Below are 12,744 nucleotides of genomic sequence, written 5' to 3'. Positions count from 1 at the left end.
CTGGATGTGTTCCTGTGTAATCTAGAATCATAGAATCAACCAGGCTGGAAGAGACCTCCAAGCTCATCCAGTCCAACCTAGCACCCAGCCCTGGCCTATCAACCAGACCATGGCACTAAGTGCCTCATCCAGGCTTTGCTTGAACGCCTCCAGGCACAGTGACTCCACCACCTCCCTGGGCAGCCCATTCCAATGCCAATCACTCTCTCTGAAGAACTTCCTCCTAACATCCAGCCTATGCTTCCCCCGGCACAGCTTGAGACTGTGTCCCCTTGTTCTGTTGCTGGCTGCCTGGCAGCAGAGCCCAACCCCACCTGGCTACAGCCTCCCTGCAGGTAGTTGCAGATAGCAGCTGTGGACATTTGCCCTATGTGACGCTGCTTTGGCAGGAAGGTTGGACTGAATGATCTCCAAAAGTCCCTTCTAACCCCTACTATTCTATCATTCTGTTGTACTGATCTGTGGCTACTGTAATGAAAACCACCCCCAAAAAATTAAAAGGATAAACTGAGATTTTAAAAACCTCCATTGATGTCAAAGATGTCTTGATCAATTCCTCCATCAACATCGAATTCTGAAAAATAAAGAGACAAGTGAGGCAGGACATTAGCCCTTGCTGTTATCTTTATGAAGTGTGAAAATTAATGCAATAACAATAACAGTAATTATAAATCTGTGTCTGTCCTCACGATGGTTATGAGCAGCTGCTTTTGTTGACTGCCTCCTGTGCATACAAATAGATCTCTAAACAGAACTCACCAATTGTCTCTGGAGCAGGCTGGGGAGGAGAGAAAAAAAGAAAGATATTATTAGAAAGGCAGATAATGAAATGCAGCTCACGTTACTGTCTCAGCAGTATTAGAGATGAGATTCAAGCTCAAGTGACAGCACTTAGTGCATGGCTTTGCATTGCACTGACTGGACTCACTGCCTCCTCAGCTAACTGGAAAGGTTTCTTTTCATATGTGTCAGCTCTGTGTCCTTCCCCTAGCTGCAGGCTGCCCAACAAGTAGGTCTCCTGGCAATGCTTCTGTTCTCACAAGTGTTTTGCTCTCACAGCTCAGGCAGTGCTGAGTGGTCCTTCACAAAGAGAGGAGAGGAGCCTGTGAGCTCAAGAAAAGACTGGATGAGGCACTTAGTGCCATGGTCTAGTTGATTGGATAGGGCTGGGTGCTAGGTTGGACTGGGTGAGGTCTCTTTCAACCTGGTTGATTCTATGATTGTATGATTCTGTGAACCCAGGTGTTGCTACTAGCTTACAGAACATATGGAAATCATGATTAACTTCCCATCATAAAGCTGAAGGTGGGGGAACAGAATGGGTGTTCTGGAGCCATGCAGCAAGTCTTTGAAGGACCAGGTAGAGAGGCCAGGTCACTTCAGCCCCAGCTCAGTGCCTTAGGTGGACTTCAGTTTCCTAAAACACAGCAACTGAAAGGCTCTTTCTGTGACATGCAAAGCCCCCAGATCATAATGGGATTCAATGAGACATATTGCCTTAGGTGAACTACAGTTACCTAAACAACAGCAACTGAAAGGCTCTTTCTGTGACATGCAAAGCCCCCAGATCATAATGGGATTCAATGAGACACATTGCCTTAGGTGGACTACAGTTACCTAAACAACAGCAACTGAAAGGCTCTTTCTGTGACATGCAAAGCCCCCAAATCACAATGAGATTCAATGACACATATGACATGAACCTGCTGGAGTGGGTCCAGTGGAGGGCCACATAATGAAGGGAAAATGTAACTGTGGACCCTAAAGCTGATGGCATTCATATAAAAACTTTAACCAAATTAAGGAGAGAGGAAAAAAACCAAAGTTAAGATAACTTCAATGAAGTGTCTTCATTTGGAAAAGATTCAGGAAGAAAGCTTTGAAACTGCCAGCATGCCCAATTTTAGGCTTTTAAGGAAAGAAGAGTTTCCAAGCTGAAATTCCTGTCTTTAGCTCCTGACAGAGAAAAAATCACTGTAAATACAAAAGCCTGAACTCCCATTTTATCATTTTGATTCTCCTAAACTAAGATTAATTCAAACTGCTGCTTCACAATCTTTGTCAGAGCTTGATCATTTGTTCTGATGGCCTAAGAGGGGAAAACCTTTCTTTGCCTAACCAAGTAGAGGCTCGAATTGATAGATTCAAGAGAGGTAATATGCAACTGGTGCTGGCATAATCAAATACTCAACATCTAAACGTTTGTGCTAGTTTGAGCCTAGCTAGAATGTTTTGGTGAGAAGAATTAGATTACAGGCTCTGAAAAGGAAACAATGGTGATGGCTACTGCACTCACAGGCTTGCTGAGATGTATAAAAACAAGGACATAAATATAGATAACAGAGTCGCTCTCTGGGCTTTGTGGGCTGCACTTCTCTTTTTGTAACCTAACCTGCCATCTGTGTGACTAATCCATCTGCTTCCTAACTCCCCTGGCTGACTCTCCAAGCTACCTTGAGCATTGCCTTTACATTACCATTCCCACAGATTTCTAGATAAGGTGCAATGGAGCTAAGTCCAGCTGCACTTTTGGTTTGTAAACCGAAACATGAGGCCATGACTGAGCAATGCCAAAGTCTGTGACTGACTGCAATCCAGGCTGGGCACTGAAAGTCATATGCTGAATGCCTTTCATCACTCTTTTACTTGTCCTTCTCAACAAATCTAGGTCTTTAATCCTGTGAATTAGAACAATTTGTTTCAAAAGGAGTATCTCTGTGCATGACTATTACTTATTTGAGTAGCAACAGCTTTCATCTCAATGCCATCCTGACAACAGAGCTGTGTGATGCATTTCTAAGTCTCTGGAAGTTTTGTGAATAAGAACAGTTCCACAGTTCAGAAATGCATACAGAAGAAGGTTGTATTACCTGGAGTGTAGCAGAGAGGAGTTTAATTTAGTCTAACCAATTCTGCTTTGATATCTACATGCACACAATTCCCATCAGTTAACAACATTAGCCCCTGACTTTAGCAAACAGCACAGAATCATAGAATCAAACAGGGTTGGAAGAGATCACAAGGATCATCTAGTTCCAGCCCCCCCTGCCATGGGCAGGGACACCTCACACTAGATCAGGCTGTACAGAGCCTCATCCAGCCTGGCCTTAAACACCTCCAGGGATGATGCTCTTCTCACTTGCTCCCTGTGATAGGACAAGGAGCAGTGTGTGTAAGTTGCAGCACAAGAGGTTCCACCTCAACACAAGGGAGAACTTCTTCACTGTAAGGGTCACAGAGCACTGGAACAGGCTCCCCAGAGAGGGTATGGAGTCTCCTTCTATGGAGACTTTCAAGGCCTGTCTGGATGTGTTCCTCTGTGATGTGTGTTAGTATTGTCCTGCTCTGGCAGGAGGGTTGGACTCGATGATCTCCTTGGGTCCCATCCAACCCCTAACATCCTGTGATCCTGTGAGGCTTCCACCACCTCCCTGGCAACCCATTCCAGGGTCTCACCACCCTGATGGTGAAGAACTTTTTTCTAACATCCAGTATGACTCTACTCATTTCTAGCTTTGTTCCATGCCCCCCAGTCCTATCAATACCTGGCACCCTAAAATGTTCCTCCCCAGCTTTCTTATAGCCCCCCTTGAAATGCTGTAAGGCCACAATAAGGTCACCTTGGAGCCTCCTCTTCTCCAGACTGAGCAGTGAGCATAGTTTATGTAAAGTTTGACCAAACCATGGCTTGTGAGCACATTCAACTGGCAGACATTTCAAGTGTGCCTAGGGCAGGTGAGAAACATCTCTCCTATTTCAGTCACATGGAAGTGACTGAAAGTAGAGTGACTCAGTGAGTAATTGCATACATAGTTCATCTGGCCCTAAAATAGGTGTGGCATTACCACCATGCCCTGACATCTCCAGGAGGTGGTCTACCTCACCTAGCATGGACACCTACTCAAGGATGTGATAAAGCACCTGATGAAAATTTCCCTGCCTCACTGTGGACTTCAGATGGAGCAGAGCCAACCAGTTTAGATAAGACAGCCCTAACTTATCAGTGTTTTCCCCAGGCTATAAATAACTTCTAGTGCTGGCATCCAGAAAGAGGAAAGCAGCTCTTCCTGGCAGTAAGACACATGGAAGCAGAATATTTGGCCCTGGTGATCAGAAGTCATTCTCACACAGGAGCTGGTTATCACAAGTCAGTTTGATGTGTGATAGCTTGCAAATGTTAGTAACAGCCTGCATCATTCAGAGGAATGTAAGACAGGGCTGAGAGTTGTGTTTCCAAATAGTTGGGAACAGAAGAACAGGCAGTGGAAGGATATAGAGGAAGGAAGGAATAGAGGATAGGCAGTGGAAATACAAGGGAAGGATTGGAGTAGAAGGAGAACTATAGGAAAGTTGAAAACATGAAGTTGAGCTCTTAGCTTTGGGGGATGTATTGAGTGTGTGTCAGTGGAGAGCAAGAGGATATGACTGCCCCAGTGAGTTGTTAGAGCTGGATTCATAGACTCAGACAGTTCAGTTGCATTCCTTAAACCAGATAATGTTATTCCACTGAAGTAATGTCACAGTAGGTAGTAGCTTACTCTTTGATTGCCCCAAAGCTGTAAACAGCTGAGATGAACTTTCCATAACCTATTGGGATTTTTGTCTCCAATACAAGTTTCTTGGGTATCAGCCAAATTCCTGGACTCCACAAGAAACTGTCACAAAGTGCCAGATTTCGCTACAGACAGACACGAAATACAAAATCTCAGCTGAAACTTTTTGGCTTAAGTAGTTCAGCTGGATTGGAGGAACAGAGAACAGATGTTCCCAAACATATGATATGTTGGACTGGGTGATCTTGGAGGTCTTTTCCAACCTCGTTGATTCTATATCCAGTGGCTGAAAAGGTACCAATTTCACTGTCAAATATAGGAACAACCAAACAAACCCCATGCTTCCATCTAAATATGGAGTAGAAAAACAAAATTTAATACTTATCTTGGTTCTAAACCCAAAGCTGCTCTTCTGGTAATTCTACTTTGAACCCTACTGGACATTTTGCTCAGATGGGGAGTGCAAGCAAAACTCTCCCCATCCATAGCTAAGCCTTTTAAATTATCAGCACTAAGACCCCACGGAAACAGAAATCTTTCTCTCTCCTCCATGCAGATGCCAACTGCAAAAGCAAACATACTTAAGTCTTTTCCCCTCAACCCTGTCTCTAGCTGCATTTCTTAGCTATCTACCTAAAGAAGATACAATCTTTGTTTTCTTACCTGGCTCCAGACCACCTGCAGAAGAAGCCAAGTTAGGAGTGCTGGCACAGAAAAGCAGCCCATGTTGTCACCCAGTCAGCAGATGCATGGACAGAACTTGAGATCAACTTGGTACTTAAGGCAGTAGCTATCATAAATCAAAACCTTTGTCCTTTCATCAACTATTAACTTCCCTACCTCACCTTCTTACCTGCCTTATGGTCCAGTAAGAGAGTTCCATCATTGCTGTATTATGATAACTAACATATTCTTTAACTATGTGGAAGCATTGCTGTGAGAGAAAGCACTGGAAACAAGTTGGCATGCAGCATCATAGAACCACAGAATCAGGTTGGAAGAGACCTCCAAGCTCATCCAGTCCAACCTAGTACCCAGCCCTGGCCAATCACTAGACCATGGCACTAAGTGCCCCATCCAGGCTTTCCTTGAACACCTCCAGGGACAGCAACTCCACCACCTCCCTGGGCAGCCCATTCCAATGCCAATCACTCTCTCTGCCAACAACTTCCTCCTAACATCCAGCCTAGACCTCCCCTGGCACAACTTGAGACTGTGTCCCCTTGTTCTGTTGCTGGTTGCAATGGACACAAGAAAATGGGAATACAGAGGAAACAGACAAATTGAAATGCAGGAAATTCCATTTTAACTAAGAAAACTCTGTTCTAACTAGGTGAGCTCCAGAGGTGCCTTCCCACCTCACCCATCCTGTGATTCAGGGAATAAAGCTGGCACTGATACCTTTTTGAACTGAAAGCTAGCAAGACTTGGCAAGCAAGACAATGTATCTTTTCCAACCTGGTTAATTCTGTGATTCTATGATATTAATGGATATGTATTAATAAACAGCAAGTGGAAATGAGAAATGTCTGCACCTAGGGAAAAAAAATCTGTCAGCAGCATCATTTCAGTACCTTGCTTTGACAAAAGGCAATGTCATTTCTGTTTGTCAGTAAATCATGTGACAGTATCCTTCTGGACTGCTTAAAAATTCCATATAAAATAATTGGGTTTAATGTCAGGACCAGAGTACTGTCAGAACCTGTGACACTTCAGTGTCCTCTTCTACCCAGGAGTTGCCAGAGAGTTCTGAAAGTGCCATGGCTTCTTCTTCCACTTAAAGTGAAGCTACTTGTGGTGACTGCATGATCACACTTGGCTAACATTTCACTTTCCTAGAGCAATTACCTGATTAGAATCACAGAATAGAATCATAGGATCAATCAGGGTTGGAAGGAACCACAAGGATCATCTAATTCCAACCCTGCTGTCATGGGCAGGCAGGGATGCCCTACGTAGATCAGGCTATCCAAAGCCTCATCCAACCTGGCCTTAATCACCTCCAGCCATGGGGCCTCAACCACCTCCCTGGGCAACCCATTCCAGGCTCTTACCACTCTCATGGTGAAGGATGCCATAAAAAACTACAAATGGCATTTAGATCCTGTGTGGTAAATATTAGATCAGGATTAATAACATTTCCCACACTATTTCAGGTATTAAAGCTGATAAGAAGGAACAGGCTGATCCTAAGTAATGAGGACACCTGAGCTGCATGTTTACTGATCCACTCAGAAGTGGCAGTTGTGGATGTTGGTCTGAGAATGATGAGGTTTTCCCCCCCAAAGTAACAATAAGTGCTGTAACCCTCTTCCCACCAATACCAGTGGTGTCAGTTGGTCTGACATCAGTCACGTTTGGAGGCTGAGAAGCTCTTTTGTCAAGATTCCTGCAGCCACTTCAGCAGTTCTCTAGTTCTGTATGCTGTCATCTCCAGCTGCTGGGAGGTGAGCTGTTGGTCGTTCTCCTTTTGCAGGCTCTCTGGGTTGGCTTTGTCCACAGCAGCAAGTACTTCAGACCCACTGGAAGAGATCTACAGTGAAACATTTGGCTGCTAAAATCATCTTCAGGAGAAGAGGAAATAATAAACAGCTGCCAGCCTTAAAGAAGTTTTTTTTATCTAATCATGGAAGATCTACAGACCTGACATGGTTTTTCCACCATGCTCTCTACAGTGACAAACTTCTTGCTTTAGCACTGACTTACTATGTACAGGCAACATCCTCATCCTTATTTTCCCTAAAGGTTTTGCTACATATCTCCTTGCATCTTTCTCTGAACACAAAATTCACTACAGCCATATCACACATGCAAGACTAAGCTCCACCAGAAGAAATAAGTGAGTATTACTGCAAGGAATTAATAAACATACTTGAATAGGTGGTGTGCATTGTCAGGTGTACAAAAAAGAATGGCCCTCTTAGATGATGTCTTTATCCTACAATTAGCAGGGCATATAGCAGCCAAAAGTAACTCACACCCTGTCTTGACACAGTCAGGGGCCTATGGGATTCAAGGATGCTACTTCCATTGCCATTTTGATCTGCAGGTACAGTCCAGCAGTGACCTGCCTGCAAGCTCTGCGCTTGAGGAGAAGTAAAAACATTCAACACAAAGCAGAAGGAGCAAGTCACAGAATCACTGAAATATTCAGGTTGGAGAAGCCCCTCAGGATCAAGTCTAGCTGATATCCCTACTCAGCAAGGTTCACCTTAAACCATATCCCTAAGCACCACATCCAGGGCTGGTGACTCAGCCAGCACCCTGGGCAGCCTGGGTCTTTAGCTGGTTGATTGCTCTTCCCTTTCTTCCCTTTTTTTCCCTTGAACACGTGTCACAACTTGTATGGGTACAAAGCTATCTAATGATCCCTGAGTGACTCTAAGGGACACCTGCAAAATCTGAGCTTTTGCCAGTTGTTAGTTTTGTTTCTTTTCCCACAGACCCACACTGTCCCATTGCTGTTAGTAGAAGCAATAGAAATGAAAGACATGAGAACTTGAAGTGGAGCTTGCTGCAGATCTATTGCAGTGAGCACTTGGCACTCCAGACAGATGGGGAGCACCATGGAGCAGGCACTGTGTCTTTTGTGTGCCCAGCAGCACAGCTGCAGCACAGAGAACAGCAACACTGCAGTGTTCATCCCCTGCCTTGCTGCAGAGCTAGGAATATTCATCGGGAGTTGTCCAATGCAGATGGGAAGCAACACCTGCTTTGCTCTTATGTGTAATGATACCTCTGCGAATAGCAATCACAGAGCCATAGAACTGTTCTGGTTGGAGAAGACCTCTAAGGTCATTGAGTCCAACCATTGACCTAACACCACCATGGCCATTAACCATAGCCCAGCTTTCTATAGCCACAGGTTTTTTGGACGCCTGGAGGGACAGTGACTCCACCACCTCTCTGGACAGCCTGTTCCAATGCCTGACCACTCTTGCACCAAACAAATTTAATCTCCAACCTAAACCTCCCCTGGCACAATTTCAGGCCATTTCCTCTTGTCCTACCACCCAGTACTAGAGAGAAGAGACCAACGCCCACCTCACTCCATCCTCCTTTCAGAAAGTTGTAGAGAGCAATGAGGTCCCCCCTCAGCCTCCTCTTCTCTAGGCAGAACAATTCCAGTTCCCTCAGCTGCTCCTCATACTGCCTCAGGAAAGAGACAGTAATGGGAGGAGAGAGGCTGGGATGAATGAGTGATGCACAGGAGAGCAGGAATGATCTTTTTAGAAGCCAGAGGACCTTAATTTCAGAATCCAACATCAGCTACCTACAGAGAACCATAAAAGCAGTTAAAAATAGCTTCATACAGACAGGCCTTTTCCAGCATTTTTGGTAGGTAGTTTCCTATTTGAACAGGTTTGTTGATCTGAGCAGAGATGCTTTGGTAACGTTGAGATCATGGAGTGCTCAGTGAAGAACTTTGATTCATGGCTGCTTGTTGACATTTGGGTAAATCTGACTAATGAGTCCCAGTGTCAACTGCAAGTGATAAGAATTCATTCAGTGATACTGAAGAGTGCTGGCTTGCAGAGCATTACATAGTTCACTCAGCAGTGCTCATAGAGCAAATGTTAAAGAGTAGGAGGATATTCAAGTGGTGCATTTTCCTCAGCACGTTGTTCCTCTGTCTCAAACTTCCTGCATTGTCTTGCACAAATTAGCTTCACTTATCTCCCAAGCAGGGACAACACTGCAATAGTGTGTCCTTGGCTAAGGAGGCAAACAGCACCAGGGAGGATAAGGGCTGCCAGACAAACCTGCAAGATAAGAAGCCCTCAGTCGAACTCAAAATATTTTGAGTTGAACAAGTGTTTCAAGTTAGGAAACTCCAATGTTTACAAACTGAGCAGGAGTCATATGGAAAGTGAAAATGACAACAGACACCAAGTTCAAGTGTTCCATCATCTTGCAGGCAAGCAAACAAGATGTGTTGGCTTCAGTGAAGACTTAAGAAAACGAAGCATGTCTTCAGTTTCCTCTCACTGCTTAGCTGCAGGTAAATTAAAAAGCAAAGGGCAGAAGCTTGGGTGTATAACATCCTATCCCTTCCTGCCCACCGTCACTTGAGGTGTCAACAAGGGGACATGGTCTAGAGAACAAGACCCATGAGGAGAGCTGAGGAAGAGGGGGCTCAGGGGTGAGCTCATTGCTGCCTACAACTACCTGAAGGGAGGCTGTAGCCAGGTGGGGTTGGGCTCTTCTCTCAGGCAAGCAGCAACAGAACAAGGGGACACAGCCTCAAGTTGTGGCAGGGGGAGTCTAGGCTGGATGTTAGGAGGAAGTTGTTGGCAGAGAGAGTGATTGGCATTGGAATGGGCTGCCCAGGGAGGTGGTGGAGTTGCCATCCCTGGAGGTGTTCAAGAAAAGACTTCATGAGGCACTTAATGCCATGGTCTAGTTGACTGGATAGGGCTGGGTGCTAGGTGGACTGGATGAGCTTAGAGGTCTCTTCCAACCTAGCTGATACTCTGATTCTACTTCAACCATCATCACAGAATGCCAGGTTGGAGAGGACACCAAAGATCATCTGGTGTAGTTGATCATCACAGTGTAGTTGAAACGAGCTGGCCCAGCACCCTGTCAAGCCGAGCCTTAAAACTGTCCAATGTAGGGGAATCCACTGCTTCCCTTGGGAGATGATTCCAACAACTAACTGATCTCATAGAGAAAACTTTTCTTCTGGATTTCAATTGGAATCTCCCCAGCAGTAACTTATCCCCATCACCCCTTGACTTTTCCATGGGACTCCTTGTAAAAATGGAGCCTCCATCTTCCTGATAGCCATCCTTTATGCACTGGTACATGGTAATGAGGCTTCCCCTAAGCCTTCCCTCTTTTGTGTGAGAAGACAGTACTTCATAGATTGCTCCTAGACAATCACACCTCTCCCCCTTTCACAGGGATCTGGATCACATCTGACTTGTTCTCACACATTTTATGATGACTAAGAATTGGATTGCCGTGTGAAGCACACTGCAACAGCTATGTGGCTACCAAAGCAGCTAAAGCTGGCCACTAAGACTCACACCACTACAGAAGCATGATCCAGGGATACTTGGTTCTCTCTCAGATGACGGAGCATGAGCCTTAGCTGGGACAATGTCTTCATTCCAGAGGTTTGCAGCAACCTCAAACCATTGTGTGTGCTGCCAGAGAACAACTTAAAACACCTAAGCACACAGTATCACAGTATCACCAAGGTTGGAAGAGACCTCACAGATCATCAAGTCCAACCCTTTACCACAGAGCTCAAGGCCAGACCATGGCACCAAGTGCCACGTCCAGTCCTGCCTTGAACAGCTCCAGGGACGGCGACTCCACCACCTCCCCGGGCAGCCCATTCCAGTGTCCAATGACTCTCTCAGGGAAGAACTTTCTCCTCACCTCCAGCCTAAATCTCCCCTGGCACAGCCTGAGGCTGTGTCCTCTTGTTCTGGTGCTGGCCACCTGAGAGAAGAGAGCAACCTCCTCCTGGCCACAACCACCCCTCAGGTAGTTGTAGACAGCAATGAGGTCTCCCCTGAGCCTCCTCTTCTCCAGGCTAACCAATCCCAGCTCCCTCAGCCTCTCCTCGTAGGGCTGTGCTCAAGGCCTCTCAAAAGGACATTGAAGCATACCTGTGCTTGGTACCTGGTGGACCTCATCACGCATTGGATTAGCGAGGTCGTTGATGTGTGCAGCCTTACAAAGCAAGAAGTCCAAAGCCAGCGATAACCTCACTGCTCTTAGCGCAGAATGCAGCAGTCCTCAGATGCCCTCCTGTGACTCCCGCGGGCACTACAGCGCCTTGCAATTGCAGACGACCTCTAAGGACGTGTCTGGGGAGGAAAACGTCTTCCAGTAAGTGAGACTTGCATGAACATGTTACATGTTATGGTCGCTCACGAATTGGAGAGCCCTGGGACCTGCCCAGAGTAGAGTCCTGGAACAACACAGATGGTAAAGCACAGCAGTCAATTGGGAAGGTCGAGGTTTTAAAGGAAGCGGGAAACATTCCTTCTGTAGATTGGAATTACCTCAGTCAGTCTCCTAACCCCTAAAGCATACTCAAGATTTGCTACGTTTTACGAAGCCCCTGGACGGAAATCCCACAGCTGGCAGTGCCTGGGAGCGCAGCAGCTCCGTGCCGCAGCGCCCCGAGAACTCGGGCGGCAGCCCAGCAGCGCTCAGCGCCCCCTTGTGGCCACAATCGTGGCAGCAGGAAAACCGTCAGAGACTGAGCGGAGCCTGGCCGCTGAGGCGGCACATAAACCACACCGCCGATGGCACCAGTGCCACAGCAGCCACCTTGCACAGAAAAAGCCACCAGCGTCTCAGGCTGGACGTGAGGAGAAAGTTGTTGAGCATGAGAGCGGGGAGGCTGGAATGGGTTGCCCAGGGAGGTGGTTGAGGCCCCATCCCTGGAGGTGTTTAAGGAGAGGCTGAATGAGGGAGGCTCTGGCCAGGCTGCTCTGGGGTAGGGTGTCCCTGCCCCTGGCAGGAGGGTTGGAATTAGATGATCCTTGTGGTCCCTTCCAACCCTGACTGATTCTGTGATTCTGATTCTGTAATCTTTCTACTGTATTCCATCTGCACTTGCAAAAGCAGAGACCCTAAAGCAGAGACCCTAACACAAGGCTTCCTGAGGAACTAACATCAAGGATCTGGTCTGCACAAGATGTTTTTTAGTGTAATCATCCTAAGCCAGTCCAGTGTCTAACAAACTCTCCCCTTAAAGGAAACAATAAAGGAAAAGCTTTAAAACACACTTAAAAGAGTTTCAAAAGCTCTCAAACTGTAAACAGAGAAACAAAAACTCCTCCAGAGAAGCAAACACGGCAGACCACCTCTGGAAAACAGACTGCACTGGGCTAGGAGTCATCCAGTCCAGTCTCCCTGCAGTAAGCAGGCACATCCCCAACTAGATCAGGTTGCTCAGAACCCCATCAAACCTGGCCTTGAATGTCTCCAGAGACGGAGCCTCCACCTGGGCAACCTGTTCCACCACCCTCCTAGTAAAGAATTTCTTCTTAATATCCAATCTAAATCTACCCTGCTCTAGTTTCAAAGCATTGTCCCTTGTCTTGTTGCTACAAGCCCTTGTGAATGGTCTCTCCCAAGCTTTCTTGTAGGCCTCCTTCAAGTACTGGAAGGCTGCTCGCTCCCTCTCTCTTTCTGGAGCTTTCTATTCTCCAGGCTGAACGAA

The 12,744-nt window shown here is 46.3% G+C and overlaps 1 protein-coding gene across 1 annotated transcript in view; it reads right to left on the bottom strand.

Moving 5' to 3' along the window:
* Positions 1-6,967, bottom strand: part of MEP1B (meprin A subunit beta) — a 28,749-nt gene extending 21,782 nt beyond the window's left edge. Inside the window, exons 1-3 of the mRNA XM_064170503.1 lie at positions 6,878-6,967; positions 760-778; positions 524-574 (exon numbers count right to left, since the gene is read on the bottom strand). Of these exons, the coding sequence (XP_064026573.1) occupies positions 524-574; positions 760-778; positions 6,878-6,901 (94 nt within the window). The 5' untranslated portion in view covers positions 6,902-6,967. The remainder of the gene's footprint in view (positions 1-523; positions 575-759; positions 779-6,877) is intronic.
* Between the last annotated feature and the right edge of the window lie 5,777 nt (positions 6,968-12,744).

The sequence above is a fragment of the Pogoniulus pusillus genome, chromosome 34, assembly GCF_015220805.1.
Source record: "Pogoniulus pusillus isolate bPogPus1 chromosome 34, bPogPus1.pri, whole genome shotgun sequence".
Taxonomy (NCBI): Eukaryota; Metazoa; Chordata; class Aves; order Piciformes; family Lybiidae; genus Pogoniulus; species Pogoniulus pusillus.
The sequence above is the reverse complement of the archived record's forward strand: the minus strand, read 5'-3'. Positions and strand labels throughout refer to the sequence as shown.